The sequence below is a fragment of the Myotis daubentonii genome, chromosome 1 (assembly GCF_963259705.1).
Source record: "Myotis daubentonii chromosome 1, mMyoDau2.1, whole genome shotgun sequence".
Classification (NCBI taxonomy): Eukaryota; Metazoa; Chordata; class Mammalia; order Chiroptera; family Vespertilionidae; genus Myotis; species Myotis daubentonii.
The window spans coordinates 27,509,910-27,526,858 of record NC_081840.1 but is presented as its reverse complement, the minus strand read 5'-3'; the positions used below and the strand labels follow the sequence as shown (position 1 = coordinate 27,526,858).

The following is a 16,949-nucleotide window of genomic DNA, read 5'->3' as shown; positions in this document are numbered from 1 at the left end:
AGGTTTAACATGGAACTGCAATCTAGCATCCATAAAATCTGATGTTTTGCAGGTACTAATGTAGAAGAGATATGCTTTTAGTCACCTTTTTATTTGAGTCACCTTATGTAAAAAAATAAATCAATAACTTAGAGGTTCTAAATCTCTAATGGAGATTCTCCAATGTGCTCATAGAAATGGTTAAACAGTAAGCTGTCAGAAACAACTCCCATGTCCACATCCTCTTGCAGTTTCTGTACCACTGTGCTGCCAGCTGCTTTCCTTTGTATGCAAAAGGAGCCTGGATGAGATACACGTTTTGCTTGACTTCTTTGATGTCCTGAGCTTTCTGTAGTTCTTTATTTTTCTTCAACCTATGCATTATAAATGTTGCGTGATGTCTCTATTTGATCTCTTCGACTCCCTTCAGGGCAGCGATCATTTCATTCCACAGCTCTCGTGGCTATTGACAGGTTCATTTCCACATTTCTCAAATTCAAATGGATTATCCACTGTAAGCTCTTTACCTGCTGCTTTACGGAATGCTTTAGCCCACCTGACCTTGTAAAGATTGAGCTTCTTTTTAAAGTTTTTATGACACTTGGATTTAGAGAACCTGAACACCTTGCAATTGTTTTGGATGAACATCATACGTGGCCAGGGTATATGAGCCCGAAACAGAAATAACACTTCTTGATCTCCCCAGTTACTCTTATTTCTGCTGTTTCTCTAAGATAATCATTAAACTCCTAGAAATATGTTGAGATACTTTTCTTTATAAACAAAACAGCTAAACTTGGATGCGTACCCCTCTTAAATACTATCACTTAAATCTCACACTGGTCAGCCTCAAACTCCAAGGTTTGCTCATTTCATAGGACTTTTTCTGTCATTTGAAGTCCTTCTCCAAGAACCTCCCTTGGGGACCTGGAGGGTATTATGCTAAGCAAAACAAGCCAGTTGGAAAAAGACAAGCATCACATGAGCTCCCTCATATGTGGAATCTAATGAACAAAATAGATCCAGAGACATAGAAGCATGGAACAGACTATGGAATCTCAGAGGGAAGGTGAGGGTGGGTGGGTGGGAAGAGATCAACCTAAGAACTTGTATGCATATACGCATAACCCATGGACACAGACAATAGGGAGGTGAAGGCCTGGGGAGGGGGACGAGGGTGGGCTAGAAGAGGTCAATGAGGGGAAATAGGGGAATAGGGGACAAATGCAATACTTTCAACAATAAAGATTAAAAAAAAACAAACCTCCCTTGCAGTGACCAAAATACCCAGTTATGAGTAAGCCTGCGAAGGTGTGAACCACATCATCCTCTTTGGTCCAAATCCTTGATGTGGTATTATTATAAGTTGGAAAACAAAAGTAAACAGAAAGGATCTAATGTTTATTAAACGCTTATTATGTGCCAGGTACTGTGTGCTATGTTTTAAAAAATCTCATGTAATGTCTAAATCAAACAAACCTGTGGGATAAGTAGATATTTTTTAAAATAATCTTTACTAAAGACGAAGTGGTTAGGAAGTACTTTCCAATTGCTTCAAGCATGAAAAGGAAAAAGTGACCCCAGTGTTTGCTAACGACACTCGCCATGTATAAAGGAAGAGAAAGCCTCTGCCTCTTTCGGGACCAACTTGTTTCACAATTACTTCCCTTCACCAGGTTCTTAACACTAAAACTACAGTCACCTTTTCTCCAGACACAAATACAAATAGATCAAGCGCAGGAATAATCTTGACAAACACAACTTTATATCAGAGACACCTGTAAATCATGCAGCTGGTTAAAGCTTCCAGAAGCTGGGTTTTATTGAAAGGTCCCCTATCTCAAGGCAAGAAGTACTTGCAGGATTGTGTGGGAGGGGAGTTTACAACACAAGGTCACACTTATTCTATTCATGCCATTCATAAATCACATCAGAGGCTAACATGATCTGGCATGTTCTTGGTTAAAAATTCCTATTTCTTCTTACCACACCCTTCTCTAACGCACCTACGCCATCTGAATGCTTGTATAACACAGTGATTGGAAGTTGGAGAAAATTCATGCCGGAAGCAAAGATTAGCTTCTATTGAGGACTAAAGGGAAGGAACAGGTAAGATGTCTAGACAGAAGCCCTTAATAAAAGTACAAAGCCTGGTTAAGATTTTAGAACTTTAATCTAGAATTCTAATTAGTTTATATTTTATTTCACTGGTGACATTATATTATGCATATGCATGGCCAAAAATGACTAACATTCCTAAAACAAGCAAGGATTTGTTCCATGTTTCTAAGCACAGATTTTCTTACTATAAAAGCAAAGAATGTTCAGTGTAGAAAAATTAGAATATACAAATAGGCAAATGAAACCACCCCTCACCCAGAATCTTTCCATTTAAAAGAACGATTAATACTGTGGTGTAAGGGCATTCAGACCATGCATCAATGCATGCATACCAAATCTACTGTTTCCTAAACTTTTTTTTCACATGGCAGAACATGAACATTTTTCCCATGTCACTGAAATTCATTTACCACCCAATTTTCATAATGGCATTTTACAAATAGACGAGTCCATGCTGCATTGTGGACATGGGAGTTGTTTTCAGCTTTCCCCTATTAGGAGCAGCATGGCGGTGAACATTTCTGCAGTTACTCATGTAGAGATAAATCACTACATGATATAAAGGAAAGGGAAAATGGAATCATCGTTTCCACTAACAATTACAAAGGAAGCTTTCAGCAGAAGGTGGGAGACTGCAAAAGGATAGGCAGCCAGCTAGTGCCCGAAAGATGAACGCCACTCCAGGATAATGAATGGCCTTGGAGAACTACTCCAAGAATTCACTTGAAATCTTAGTCCTTGTATAAAGTTTTAAAATTCTCTGAGGTCCTTGTTTGAAGTTTAGAAATCCTACAACTTCTTAAATAACTGAAGCATTGGAGCCTTATAGAATGAAGGAACTTCGGTGCTGGCAAAAGCAAGAACAACCCCTAGTCTGGGCTAACGAGTCAGGCAAGTTAAATCCATCACCTGACCTGGTTGAGCCAAGTGCCCATAAAATAAGCAACCAATCAGCCATAAAGTAAGCAAATGCCCTTCAGTGAGAGTAAAATTCATCTGGTTGATAAATTCCATGTTTGTACTGGAAATATCCTTAGTAACAATAAAACATTTTTTCTTCTCTCTTTGAAGCTACTATTAAATATTTTAGCTCAAGTTTTTCTCTTTTAAATCTGAAGCTATAGTCAACTCTTAATTATCCTGGGGTTACTTTTCAATTTTGGTTCTTTCTTTCCTCCTAGTTTTTTCATCATTTCTTTTTGCAGACAATTGGCAAATGCCTGAATAAGAAATATATTTAGACTAGTGACCCGGTGCACAGATTCGTGCACATTGAAAGGAAATTAATTAGAAGGTGGCTGGTGGGGCAGGACTGGGTGAGACGAGCTGGACATGCCCTGGAGCCAACCTCTCATGGTCCCTCCCCGGCCCCTGCGGAGTGAGCGGGGTCCCTCCAGAAGGTGGGGTCCCTCGGCCTGGCCTACAGGGATCGGGCTGAAACAGGCTCTCTGACATCCCCTGAGGGGTCCCGGAGTGAGAGAGGGCACTCTGCAAAGTTGCTGTTGTACAGGGTGTGGAACACAAATGCAAGTGTGCAGTAAACCAGATTTGGGGCCGACAGTGCCCCAGCAACAACATAACCCACAGCTAAAGGTAGAACTGCACGGCCCCACGAGGAATCGGGCTCCTTCCTCTCTGGTTTCAGGGTGCATCACTTGAGAACCGCAGCTGCCAAGTCACTGCAGCTCGGCAGCTCCTGTGTTGAGCGTCTGCCTCCTGGTGGTGAGTACGCATCATAGTGACCAGTCAGATAGGTGGAGGGATACTTAGCATATTAGCCTTTTATATATATTGACTAGGGGCCCAGTGCATGAAATTCGTGCACTGGGTGTGTGTGTGTGTGGGGGGGGGGAGTGTCCCTCAGCCCAGTCTGCCCCCTCTCACATACTGGGAGCCCTCAGGCGTTGACCCCCATCACCCTCCAATCGCAGGATCGGCCCCTTGCCCAGGCCTGACGCCTCAGACAGAGGCGTCAGGCCTGGGCAGGGGACCCTCATTTCCCCCCATCACTGGTTCTGCCCCCAGCCCAGGCCTGATGCCTCTGGCCCAGGCGTCAGGCCTGGGCAGGGGAGCCCCAGACCCCTCCAATTGCTGGCTCTGCCCCTTGCCCAGGCCTGATGCCTCGGCCAGAGGCATAGACCCCCATCACCCTCCGATTGCCTGATCGGCCCCTTGCCCAGGCCTGACGCCTCTGCCAGAGGTGTCAGGCTTGGACAGGGGACCCCCATCTCCCCCTGCTCACTGGCTCTGGCCCCCACCCAGGCCTGAGGCCTCTGGCCCAGGAATCATGCCTGGGCAGGGGACCCCCATCTTCCTCTGATCGCTTGCTCCACCCCCCACCCAAGCCTGACACCTCTGACCCAGGCTTCAGGCCTGGGCAAGGGGACCATCATATCCCCCTAATCCCTGGCTCCGCCCCCCACCCAGGCCTGATGCCTCGGCCAGAGGAGTTGACCCTCATCACCCTCCGATCACCAATCACCGGATCGGCCCCTTGACCAGGCCTGAGGCCTCCGGCAGAGGTGTCAGGCCTGAGCAGGGGACCCCCAGCTCCCCGCGGTTGCAGGCTCCGCCCCTGCCCAGGCCTAACGCCTCTGGCTGAGGCGTCCGGCCCGGGCAGCGGGGACCCACAGCTGCAGCGGCCCCGCGATCGTGGGCTTCGCCTTAGGCCCAGGCAAGGGACCCCTAGCTCCTGGGACTGCCAGCTTTGACCGTGCCCAGCTCCCATCGCTGGCTCCACCCCTACTTCCTGCTATCACTGGCCAGGGCGGAAAATGCACCTGATTCTCCGATCATGGCTGGGGGGCAGGGCAAAGGTGGCCCCAGGGCCGCCTTTGCCCTGCCCCCCAGCTCTTAGCTCCCCCCTGGGTTTCCAATCACTGTCAGTGGCAGGGGGCTTCTTCCTGCTTTCCCTTTCGCCTCCCTGCATTGTGCCTACATATGCAAATTAGCCGCCATCTTGTTGGCAGTTAACTGCCAATCTTAGTTGGCAGTTAATTTACATATAGCCCTGATTAGCCAATGAAAAGGGTATCATCGTACGCCAATTACCATTTTTCTCTTTTATTAGATAGGATTAGTAATTTCTGTTACTTTTGACAGCTCTGTGGAGAGAAGGGTAGGGGCCAAGCACAACTGGAACTAAAGACAAAATTCTGATGACTGTGGGAGTAAAGAAGAAAATTAGGTTAAAGTATAGATATTTATAAAATAGAACTTATAGTTTCCTACTTTTAAGTCCATGAAGGCTAAAACTAATCTTGAGGTGGAAAAAGCAGAGGAATGGGAATTCAAAATCAGAAGATCTTGGTTCCACCTCTAATTTTGCCAGCTTATTGGTATGACCTTGGGCCAGTCATTTCTCTTCTGAATCAGAGGTTCCTCACTTAAATCTTAAAGTCTGAGGTTTAATAAAAATTGCCTCAGAGAAATACCTTTAATGGATATAACTTTCTTTCTTTTTTTGAATCATATATGGACGTTTATTCCCATACTGCCAGCAGTATGGGAGAGCAGCAGGTCATCCACAAAATCTGCTTTGCAGCCCCCCATAAGCCATCTGCTTATATATAGTAGGACAACGATTACACAGGAAAATATGGGTTATAGGTATGGGGAAGTAGGAATTAAAGGCATGGGAAAGTAGAAGGTTGGGGTGGGACTCCATTGTTTGGGCAGCAAGGTTGTTAATCTTTCCATGAGAATGGACCAAATTCCAAGGTTGATTGCTAGGTCCAAGGTTGACTCTCATGGATATCAATTTCTGATAACTATCACATACTTCTAAAAAGTCTTTTCACTCTGGCCAGAGTGGCTCAGTTGGTTAGAGTGTAGTATGGTACACCAGAAGGTGGCGGGTTCGATTCCTGGTCAGGGAATATACTCAGGTTGCAGTTCCCATCACCAGTCAGGGTGTACTGGAGGCAACCAATTGATATCTCTCCTCTCTCTCTCTCTCTCTCTCTCTCTCTCTCTCTCCCTCTCCCTCTCCCTCTCCCTCTCCCTCTCTCTTCCTCTAAAACCAATAAAGTTAAAGTTAAAAAAATAAAAAGGCTTTTCATGGCAATTTTTCTTTTGGGGGAAAAAAAAAGCACTTCCTCACAATTTCTTCAGGATTAATTTGCTCACTTTGTTTTTATATTTGGTAAGTTATCATTCAATTCATGTTCATTACTAACTTATTAATTAATGAGGTTTAAATCTACAAGATTTCACTGCACTGAACTAGTGAAAATGAGATTTTTGGAAGAACAAACAAGTTTCAGCCCAGCCCATTCTCCATTACTTGGGTATTACGAGAGTCATATGTCACTCCCTACTCCCTACCTTGTCGCTCTCACTAAGATCTGCAAAGCTCTGTTCAGGCACAGCTCTCATGATGGTATTTAGCAGAATGGTATCACTTCAAACGGTATTACATACTAATGTTATGTTAGTGAATTAATGAATGAATTTGGGTAAAAAGACATCAATAAAAATGTGAGCCAGTCTCACTATCAGTACCGAGAGAGGATGTTACAAACCTCATAATAAAGGAAGTAACAGTCAGAGGGGAAATCTCATAACTACTGCCAAACTGTTCCCTGTCTCGGCCTCAGGAGAAAATTTGAAATAGAAACCTACTTACTTTTTCTTGGGCAAACCACTTCTCCAGTACAAGAAGCCAGACCCAGGCTAATCTTTGAGGGTTGATGTCTGGTCCACATCTGAAAAATGTAGAGAGAAAGAATTCCTAAACAAAGAATTTCTACTGACGTTTTCCTCTTTTGCCATCCAAGATTTAGATTTCAATGCTCAGTCTATTTTCAACCTGAACAGGCAAGATGTTCTAATGAGAAAAGTTTCAAATGTACATGATAGATCAATAAAACTAGAATCAGAATAGAGCTAGCAGCTTTCATAAAAAAGAAAAAAAAGGTCTTAATTCTACCTCCATCTCCCTATCTAGTCTTTATTATTTTTAAACAAAATATTACATAGAAAACCATAAAAGCAAAGCCATCTAAAGTATATTCTTGAAAATAGAAACTGAATCAAGTAGTCTTAAAGAAAAAAGGAACTTGACAAAAATTTATTTTTAACTCTATGCCAAAAAGAGGGTTATAGGAATTCATAAGCCTTTCTTTGAAGTTAGTAATATAAATTAGTAACAGGCTGGAACACAAATTTAAGGGGGAAAAAATAAAGGAAGAAAAGTCACCTAAGTCTCCACTCTATATAGGGTGGGACAAAGGTAGGCTTACAGTTGTTCATATGGAAAATAATACAATAATTAATAAATAATATGGGAATAGACTCTGTTTCACATACTTACAACTATAAACCTACTTTTGCGCCACCCTGTATGTATGTTAATACAGTACTTAAACAACATAACGTAATTGCCAAAGTAATGAAAATTGAGGGAGAAACTGAATAGTACATTTAATTCCTCTACCATTAGTTATTAGCACTGTCAGAAAGAATTTCATTAAATATTTAGATAGATAACAGTGGTTGTCAGGGGGCAAGGAGAGATCAAAATACAGAGAGGTATGATGAAACAGTTGTGTATTTTGACTACAGGAAGTAAGGGAATTCTTTTGTCGTGATGAAATAGTTGTGTATCTTGACATGAATATACACATGAATAAAGTTGCATAGAACTACACACAGAAAAATGAACCCAGATTAAATGCTGGTGAAAACGGAATAATCTAGTTAACAGTAATTACCTGTATTAATTTCCTGGTTTTGCTATTGTACTATTAAGAGATGTCACAACTGGGGGAAGCTATTGAAAGGGTACTTTTTGTATTTTTTTTGCACTTCTTGGGAGTATAATTATTAAAAAAAAAAAGCTTTAAGTGAATTCACTTCCAGTAGTTCTGAAGTGAATTCACTTCAATTTCATAAGTCAGAAGAGAGTAGCGTTTGTTTGTTTTTGGAGGCAGAGAAAATGCTTTTCAACGCAGCCCCACCATCTGCTTTAATGATAATAAACAAGAAATGGTGGTTCCATAGATAATTTGCTGACCAGGCTTAAACACAGTTCCAAGTGCTAATTCAAAGCCAATATTAATTAGGTGATAGGTAAGTATTACAGAGGTAAAATTTCAGAGCATGTGAAATACACTCCCCCTCTGCTAATTCTTCAGGGAGTAGCGGAGTGAGGCTCATGGACCCGAGCCCAAACCCTGACTCTTGTGTCCCGTGCCCCGTGACTGCCTGCCAGGGCTCGGATCCCTTACCTCAGCTGATGGGGACACGCCACCAGCGCCCGTAGAATGTCCTCCACCTGCTTGGGAATGTCCCCTTGCGCCGCGTGTAGCTGAGGCACACAGGCCTGTGCCAGCTCCCACTCTCCTCGCTGCAGGCACTCACAGAAAAACCCAAACAGCTCCCTCTGGGAAGCGGTTTCCTCTTTTCCAAACGGATGATGCATTTTCCCAGCACAGAGTGCAGGGAGACAGGAAGGGATGAATTACGCAGAACACATGGTCAATTTTCTCCTCCGTGGATCACCTCCTACGGACAGTACACACCAGAGTGAGAGGAAACGGACGGCGTTGTATTTAGACAATTAGTAACTACCAGCCCGACGGGGAAGGCGGGGTTGACTTTCCTCATCTTCATGGTAAGATGGCTTTGACATGTTCCTGCCGTCTTTGAGAAGTTACACCTTTCCCCAAGGGTCGGATCTCATCTCTCTACGAGCATCTGACATTCACTTAATATGAACGATCGTATCAGCCGGAGGCGCAGCCCCTGAACTCCACGTTCGCAGCCCCTCCGGAACTTTATTCGCAGTCCGGCTCCCAAGCCCCAGGTGGTCACTCCCTAAGGATGGGAAATTCAGCAGGACCCTCCCTCGTTGGAGCCCTCCCGTGAGGCAGCGGATTGAGGGTCCAGAGGTGACTCGGTGCCCGACCTGGAGGGCGGTGGGGTTGGGGCGCAGGGACGCCCCCTGCAGGGGTGTTGGAGAGCGCTCCTGCCTTCTCTGGGGCGCCTCACACTCACCTGCTCCCGGTGCCCACAGCGACAGTGCCCCCCGCGCAGCCATGTTTCAGTCGAGTCAGGTGACAGGTCCCATGTGGGGCTCGCAAGGCGGGTGGCGGGGCTGACGGTGGACGGCGGCCACTCCTATTGGCCAATGGAGGGAAGATGCAAATAAAGCGCCATACTTGTTTGGGTCACGTGACGCCACCTCTAGGAACTAGGAAGCTCGGAGGCTGGGGGAGAGTCCCTCGGCCACCTGGCTAAGGAACATTCCTTTTAGTTTTGACCATTCCTCTGCGCGACGCCTTCCGTTCTGCGTTCGGCGAAGCGGGCGGCAGAAACAGCTCTCTTCCTTGATTTTGTTCCGCCGCCCTCTTTTCTCCCTAGCGGTTGAAGTCAGCGGTTACTGAGCTCCAATCAGTGCTTTGCCAAACCTTGGGGGGTTACCCAGAGCGAGACCAGAATCAATCCCCCTCCAATTTTATTCTGTATACTTGGGCTCATTTATAATCCCAGAACCCTGCGTTCCGAAGTCCCATTTTCTTCTGTTTAACTCTATTCATTTATTTGCTCATTTACCCGACAACCGTTAACTGAGCGGTGTGCTAGCCTTTCGAAGCGGAACAAGTTGTGGTCCCGGTCCTCAAGGAGCTCAGTTTAGTGAGGGGCGCAGGGCAATAATTAGGGTGAAATGGGCTACATTATAAAATAGAGGCATGCAAAGCATGAGCAAAAGTTCTTCGTAGATGAAATAATCGGAACCTGAGGAAGTAACGGCTGGAGCAATTTTATTCAGCATTGCCCAATCTATAATCACTACCAAAGGGTGATGAAAAAAGCAAGCCAAAACAAACCGAAAGCTTCTTCCAAAACCTCTCCTATGATAGAGGGATTTCCCGAAAACTAACCTAGTCTCGGATCCATTAAGGAATTTTTCAATGTAGTGACAAAATAAAGAACACATCTAGCAAGGTTTATCCTGGTTTCATACACTCTTTGCTTATGTTCCTCCACCGCATTTTGATAATTACTACTAGACTGAGAAACTGGCAAATTTATTTCCGAGTGTGAACTACAACTCCCAGCAAGCCGCGGAGCCGACCGGGCTCTGTCTGCCTCTGATTGGATAGTTCCCAGGACGACGCTCCAACCAGCGCTTAGCTTGTTGCTTTGCAGCATTTTCCGCGGGGAACTGAGTGATGGGTGGGGGAAACTTTGAAAGTTGGATGCTGCAGACCCGGTACTGAAAAGTTTCATCTTGGGGGCCGTTGTGGGGAAGTGGGGTGCTCTCCTTCTCTGGGCCTGTGGTATTCATATTGGAGAATCTTTCTTGGGTGCAGGGCACGCCCCCTTCAGTCGGTAGGGATCCTAACGTGAACCCTGTCGCGGATCTGGGAGCTTCTTTTGTAGGTTTGCAAGGAAGCTGGGCCTTGTTGAAACAGTTCTTTTTAGAGGATTCTGCGGTGTTGTTTTTGCCTCTTGATGTCCACCCCTCACTTTTCCTTCCGGGAATTTTGGGGGTCTAGACAGGGGAGCCCGTGTTTGGGGGAAGTTGAGGGCCTGCCCGTCTTCAGGTAGATAATAGCGTGGAATCTGGAGTCAGATCCCTGGATTCGAATGCGGACGTTTTCAACTCGGGGCCTCCGTGTCTTTCATCTGTAAACTGGGGTAAAACATCCGAAGCGCTTGGAACAGTGTAGTGGTTGTAATAAGGGCTCAATAAATATTAGCTATTGTTATTTCACAGTTTTCATTGAATATCTAACAGGGGGAGTGTTCTTTCAATGAGGAGAGGATTGAATCTCCAGGCTTGAATATCTTCCATTTCCCATTCACTTGGGCGTATGTACACACAGACAGAGCAGGAACTTACAGTCTCTGGAGGAAGAATCAAACATGCAAGCCATAATAAAACTTTAATTATCGGGCAAATAGATGTACAATGATGAGAACATTGGAGAAGAAGAGGCTGAGTTGGGTTAAAGCTTTGTGGAGGCAAGTCAGGGAGGCAGGATGGCTATGATTGCCTAACCTACCAATATACTGTTGTAGCTGGAGAGCTGGTCATGTGAGGGAGCAAATGATGTTTTCCTGAACAAACGGGTAGTGATGGTTAACCTTGAGCATTATGTGCAATCCTTTAACCTTCATTACATTCCTATGGAGTAGATACTTGAATTACCCTCGTTTTACAGATGGATAAACTAAGACAGTGGGAGGTGAAGTAACTTTGCAAGGAAGGTCAGGATTTGGGCCGTGCAGTCTGATGTAGGAATGAGAGGGAAAGGAGGAATCAGTTGATGAAGGGTCTTAATCCTGTGGAATTTACCTTGTAGGCGAATGGTTCCATGGGCAGTTTTACAGGATTAGAGCAACTTTTTAGGAAGCTACCTTGCAGGCCAGTTTGGTGTGCCTCCTTGTCCACAACACATTTAAATTCCAGTGGCAATACTTATTGCATGACTAGTTATTTTTGCATACATTTCTTTTCATTTTTTACTGTGAGTTGCCAAAGGGGAGGGAATATGCTTAAATGATTCCTGTATCCCAGAACTTAGCAGAGCGTGTGCTTAAAAAGTGCCTGTGGCCCTGGTGTGTGGCTTAGTTGGTTGGAGCATGGTCACATGCACCTAAAGGGCTTCGGGTTCAAATCCTGGTGTGTGTGTGTGTGTGTGTGTTTGTATGCTTTGGAGCGGGGATGGATGTTTCTCTCTGCACCTCTCTATAGAAATCAGTAGACATATCCTTGGGTGAGGATTAAAAAAATGAAGTAAAATAAAATAAAGAGTGCCTGTAAAAGGAGCAAATGAATGGATTTTGCTTGTGTGTGTGTGAGGCAGTGAGTGACCAGAAGCAACATGCAATAGTCCAGGCAACTGATGGGAGTGGCCCTAATAAAGGCAGAGATAATAGAGTTGGTCATTGTTTTTTCTTGTGTGTGTGTGTGTGTGTGTTTAAGTATTTTTATTGATTTCAGAGAGGAAGGGAGAGGAAGAGAGATAGGAACATCAATGATGAGAGAGAATCATTGATTGGCTGCCTCCTGCAAGGCCCCTATTGGGGATTGAGCCCGCAACCCAGGCATGTGCCCTTGACAGGAATCGAACCCGGGGCCCTTCGGTCCAGAGGTCGATGCTCTATCCACTGAGCCAAACCGGCTAGGGCTGTGTGTGTTTTTTAAGATTTTAAACTGATTTTTATTTTATTTTATTTTATTTTTAATATATTTTATTGATTTTTTTACAGAGAGGAAGGTAGAGAGATAGAGAGAGTTAGAAACATCGATGTGAGAGAAACATCGATCAGCTGCCTCCTGCACATCTCTTATTGGGGATGTGCTCGCAACCCAGGTCCATGCCCTTGACCGGAATCGAACCTGGGACCCTTCAGTCCGCAGGCCGACGCTCTATCCACTGAGCCAAACCGGTTTCAGCTAAACTGATTTTTAGAGAGCAAGGGAGAGGAAGAGAGAGAGAAAAAACCATTGATGAGATAGTAAAACATTGATGGATTGCTTCCTGCACACCCTCCACCAGGGACCGAGCCTGAAACCCAGGCATGTGCCATGACCAGAAATTGAACCAGCAACCCTTCAGTACAACACAGGATCCCCAATAGAGCCACACTGGCCAGGGCTGGAGCTGGTCATTGTTAAAGTCCAGGTAGTTTGGGGTTTACTGTCCTCCTTTTTTATTGAATTTATCGGTCTAAATGGGGTCCTTCCCCAAAACTACCTGATCTGTAAAGACACTAGGCAATGACATAGCACATGTCACTTAGTAAAATTCCTACTGGGGAAACAGAAATGAGTACTGACAAGTTACCATTAAGAGAATCGAGAGGGATGTATTCTGTTAGTGGGAAGGGTACGTGTGTGTGTGTGTGTGTGTGTGTGTGTGTGTGTGTGAGAGAGAGAGAGAGAGAGAGAGAGAGAGAGAGAGAGAGAGAGAAAGAGAAAGAGAGAGAGATTTAATCTGATACACAGAGACAGTCTGATTCAGAGAATTTAGATAGAAATGTGGGTCATGGTATTGAAAAGAAATACCCACATTCTCAGTATATATTTTTGTTTCAAAATTTTATTTTTATGATAATTACACTGCTTTGTCCCCTGGAACAATGAAGATTTCCTGTTTCTATTCTAACCCGAGACTATTTTGCCATCTCAGTGAGATACACAGCCTTTCCTTTGCATACATTATTAAGGGAATCACAGTGATTCTATTCTAGCACCTAATATATGGGAGTGTGGTCAGCTAGTACAGTGTGTGGGAATGTGGGAAGCTAGTATACTAAACAACAATTCAGCTTGTAAATAACACCTGGAATAATAAAATCTCCTTTGGTTCAGAAGATTTGCTTAGACTCATAGAAAAAGAAGTTAAATATGATCATGGACTTGCAGTAGAGTACAAAGATTAGGAGGATAGACCTCAGAGTCAGACTTCCTGGGTTTGAAATCTGGAACCATCATTTACTTTTTCTGGTGATAATAGAATAGCTAAACTGTCTAGGCTTTTGCTTTCTCATATGCAAAAATGGGGCCTATAACCTTTCTTATAGGGCTGTTGAGAAGATTAAATGTGATAATTTATGTATAGCAACCGTGCCTGGCATAGTAGATGCTCAATTAATTTATTATTGTTACAATCCAATGAAAGTAAAGACTTTCTAGGAGTGGTTTTGAAATATGCCTTGAAGGTTATTTATACATCCAAATTTATAAATGCATTGAAAATCTCAAGATGCTTTACAAATGTCAAGTGGTATTATTATATTCATGTAATAACTATCAAAGAATGGTGTGAACTGTATATTTTTATCTTGCCTTGTTTCTCTGTGTACTAGTATATGCTTCTCTGTGTGTGTGTATGTATGCCTTCCTTTATTTTATCAGTAATATTTTAAATACTCTATATTTCACTATGCACATGGAAAAATTTGAATATTTTTTTTTTATTGCGCAGTGTTTTAGAAAGTAGCCATCTAGCCATAATAGCTTATGCTATTTTCTAATTTTTTTAAAGGTGTGTTTCCCCTACCCCCCCACATCTGGAGTCATGGGTAGCAAGAAACTAAGACGAGTGGGTTTATCACAAGAGCTATGTGACCGTCTGAACAGACACCAGATTGTTACCTGTCAGGTAAAATTTATTTAATTTTTTTTCAATGAGAAATATTAAGTACAAATTAATTTTAAGTATACCATAATAACTCTTAAGTAAACCTGAAATGTAAAAACTTAGGTTTATAGAATAAAAAGGATAAGTGATGGTGTTTCTCTGTAGACTAATTTTAAATGGTGAGCCATTTAGGTTATGCTTCCAAGTATGATTTCATTTATCCAGGTTTAATATTTTTACATTTTGGGGAGAAGGATGCTCATGGCATAAGGTGAAGTACACCTGTGCCTTTATTTGGGGTTTTAGAGAAGTTTCACCTACTTAAAAGAAATTTTTGTAATTACACAAGAAATATGACTCGAATGAGGAAATGGTATTCAAAATGGATAATTCCTCTTGAAAGCAAGAGAAATGAATAGTTAGGATCATTTTCCTATTGATGGAATGAGAAAATGTATAGAGAAGATGTTGCATTTTTAAGCTCTAAATAGTGAAGCAAATCTCTTTGGGGTTAAATGAGATTTAAGGCTTTAGATTAGGATTTAATCCTTAATAAGACAGCCTTTCAGAATATGTTGTAATTGTAAGATATTGCTCCGTGTGTTAAAGATCTTTTTGGTTCTTCTGTTATACATTTAGTAGTCCCCATGTTCATGTTTTGAAACACCCTTAAAAGTATGAAATTTAACATTTCATTTCATAGTCAGTTTTGTTCTCTGTCAATTATCAAATACTTCCTCTGAATGATCTCACGTAGCTTAGGAAGAAACACATTTCCACCTGACACTTTCTGGATATTTGTGCCCAAACTTTTCAGGTACTCGTGCAGTGTTCATACACACATGGGTTGGATGCTGCTGCTATGTGATGTTACTCAGTGAGTCCTTTGGCATATGCCAAATAAATAGAATAATTACAAGTTAAGACTATCATATGTTTTAGTTAAGGCATATTTTGAAGGGAAAGTACTATAAGGAGCACATAAATCTTTGATCTGCAACAAATTCCACTTTTATCTACACATGGACAGTATCAGTTGAAATTTTCTTTTTAATTCCATTATCTTTGTTACATATATGTTTAAAATGTTTTCTTTATGTCTCATTAGGACTTTTTATAAAAAAAAATCTTTATTGTTGAAAGTATTACATATGTCTACCTTTTTCTTTAGGACTTTTTGTGTCTTTCCCCGTTGGAGCTAATGAAGATCACTGGCCTTAGTTATCGAGGTGTCCATGAACTTCTGTGTGTGGTCAGCAGGGCCTGTGCCCCACGGATGCAAACGGTATATTATATTTTTAAATTATGATTTGGTTATTATTTTTATTTTTATATTATTCTTCATCTCATTTAAAATCTTATTTGGGGGGAGGCAAAAACAAAAATAGAGATGAGTACCTCAAAAATACTGACTCTTACACCAGAGTTAGTCTTCTAATGAGAACATATGTGAAAATTTATGTAGTTTATAAGCTCATGGGAGATAGTTCCTAATTACCGGAATGAGGGGACAACAAAGTTTTTTTCTTTGTATCTAAAAGTGGTATTTCAAAAGGTCATCTTTCTCTTGTTTGTTTGGGTAGGATTTTTGGACCTCATGGTTAAATTTTAATATACTTTTAATTATAGATTTCCCTATCTCTATTAATACTTGTACCATCATCACTTACTATACATATTAGACTTGCACTTGCTTCTTAATTAAATAAATAATACTTAAAAACTTATCCTCTCTCTTGAGAAGAGTAAAAGTCTTTTATAACATCAGGTTGTACTATTTTTTTTCATATTTTCTGTCACATGACTAGCTTTTCAAATTGTAAGTTTATGCATGGTAGAGACGATATTGTTTTCCAAGAATAAGAGTTGCCTAAAAGACTGTTCAGTGATTTCCAAATGTATTTATTTATGTGGATTGTAAATTACTTATTTTACTCTCTCATATTGAAATTTGGTAACCACTGAGCAATAGAAGTGCAATTCTACAAAGTAGGAAGTGTCATTTGAGACTTGTGAAACAATGGACGGAAAGACTACTTTCTTTTGTTCAACTTTAGCTTGTGATCTGAGGAAAATACCTTAAAGGCAGAGCAGGTAGAAGGAGAATTAGAATCGCAGTTGGGGTTTGGCACTACTATTAGCTTTGCCAGTGATCTCTAGCTTTGGACAGCTCACTTTGTTTTAGCAGAGAAGTTAGAGTTAAAATAGTGAGATGATTTTACGACTAGATTCAAAATAACCTGTTACTATTTCAAATGTTGTAAAACACCAACCTTTTAATTTGATAATTTTCATTGTGTTCAGTCAATATCTATGGTCTATTTCTAGTTAAGTAATAAGAGAGCATGAGCAAGAAATTCACTTTAGCCTCCACTTACATCATAACTTCAGTTGCAATCTCGATACCATCCAAATGCCAGTTCAGGAATTCATCTTTCTCTTTTGCTATACATGCACTCTTGTAGCATTCTTTAGATTTGAGTCCTGGCTTAGCCTTAGTTCATTCCTTCAATAAATATTTTTTGCCTATTTGTTTATTCAGTCATTTATTCTTTCCACAAATCTTTATTGAGTCCAGCCATGTGTCAGGTACTTTGTCAGGTACTGGGGCTATTGTAGTGAACGAGATTGATAAAGTTCCTGCCTTCCCGTAGCTTATAGTCTAGTGGGAGAAGTCAGACATTAACAAATAATTACATAAATATTTAGTTAATTGTAGTGAGTCCTGTGAAGGAAAAGTTAAAGGAG

The 16,949-nt window shown here is 42.1% G+C and overlaps 2 protein-coding genes and 1 pseudogene across 6 annotated transcripts in view; 1 reads left to right on the top strand and 2 right to left on the bottom strand.

The window, feature by feature from the left end:
* Positions 1-9,220, bottom strand: part of ZFYVE26 (zinc finger FYVE-type containing 26) — a 73,170-nt gene extending 63,950 nt beyond the window's left edge. For both annotated transcript variants that reach the window (XM_059692611.1, XM_059692620.1), the window contains exons 1-3: positions 9,100-9,220; positions 8,331-8,607; positions 6,728-6,806 (exon numbers count right to left, since the gene is read on the bottom strand). In XM_059692611.1, the coding sequence (XP_059548594.1) occupies positions 6,728-6,806; positions 8,331-8,524 (273 nt within the window). In that variant the 5' untranslated portion in view covers positions 8,525-8,607; positions 9,100-9,220. The remainder of the gene's footprint in view (positions 1-6,727; positions 6,807-8,330; positions 8,608-9,099) is intronic.
* Positions 67-6,477, bottom strand: LOC132227702 (probable ribosome biogenesis protein RLP24; annotated as a pseudogene).
* Positions 9,221-10,224: 1,004 nt separating the features above from the next.
* Positions 10,225-16,949, top strand: part of RAD51B (RAD51 paralog B) — a 611,763-nt gene continuing 605,038 nt past the window's right edge. For all 4 annotated transcript variants that reach the window (XM_059692581.1, XM_059692571.1, XM_059692589.1 and 1 more), the window contains exons 1-3: positions 10,225-10,318; positions 14,106-14,222; positions 15,373-15,486. In XM_059692581.1, coding sequence (XP_059548564.1) covers positions 14,139-14,222; positions 15,373-15,486 — 198 coding nt within the window. In that variant the 5' untranslated portion in view covers positions 10,225-10,318; positions 14,106-14,138. The remainder of the gene's footprint in view (positions 10,319-14,105; positions 14,223-15,372; positions 15,487-16,949) is intronic.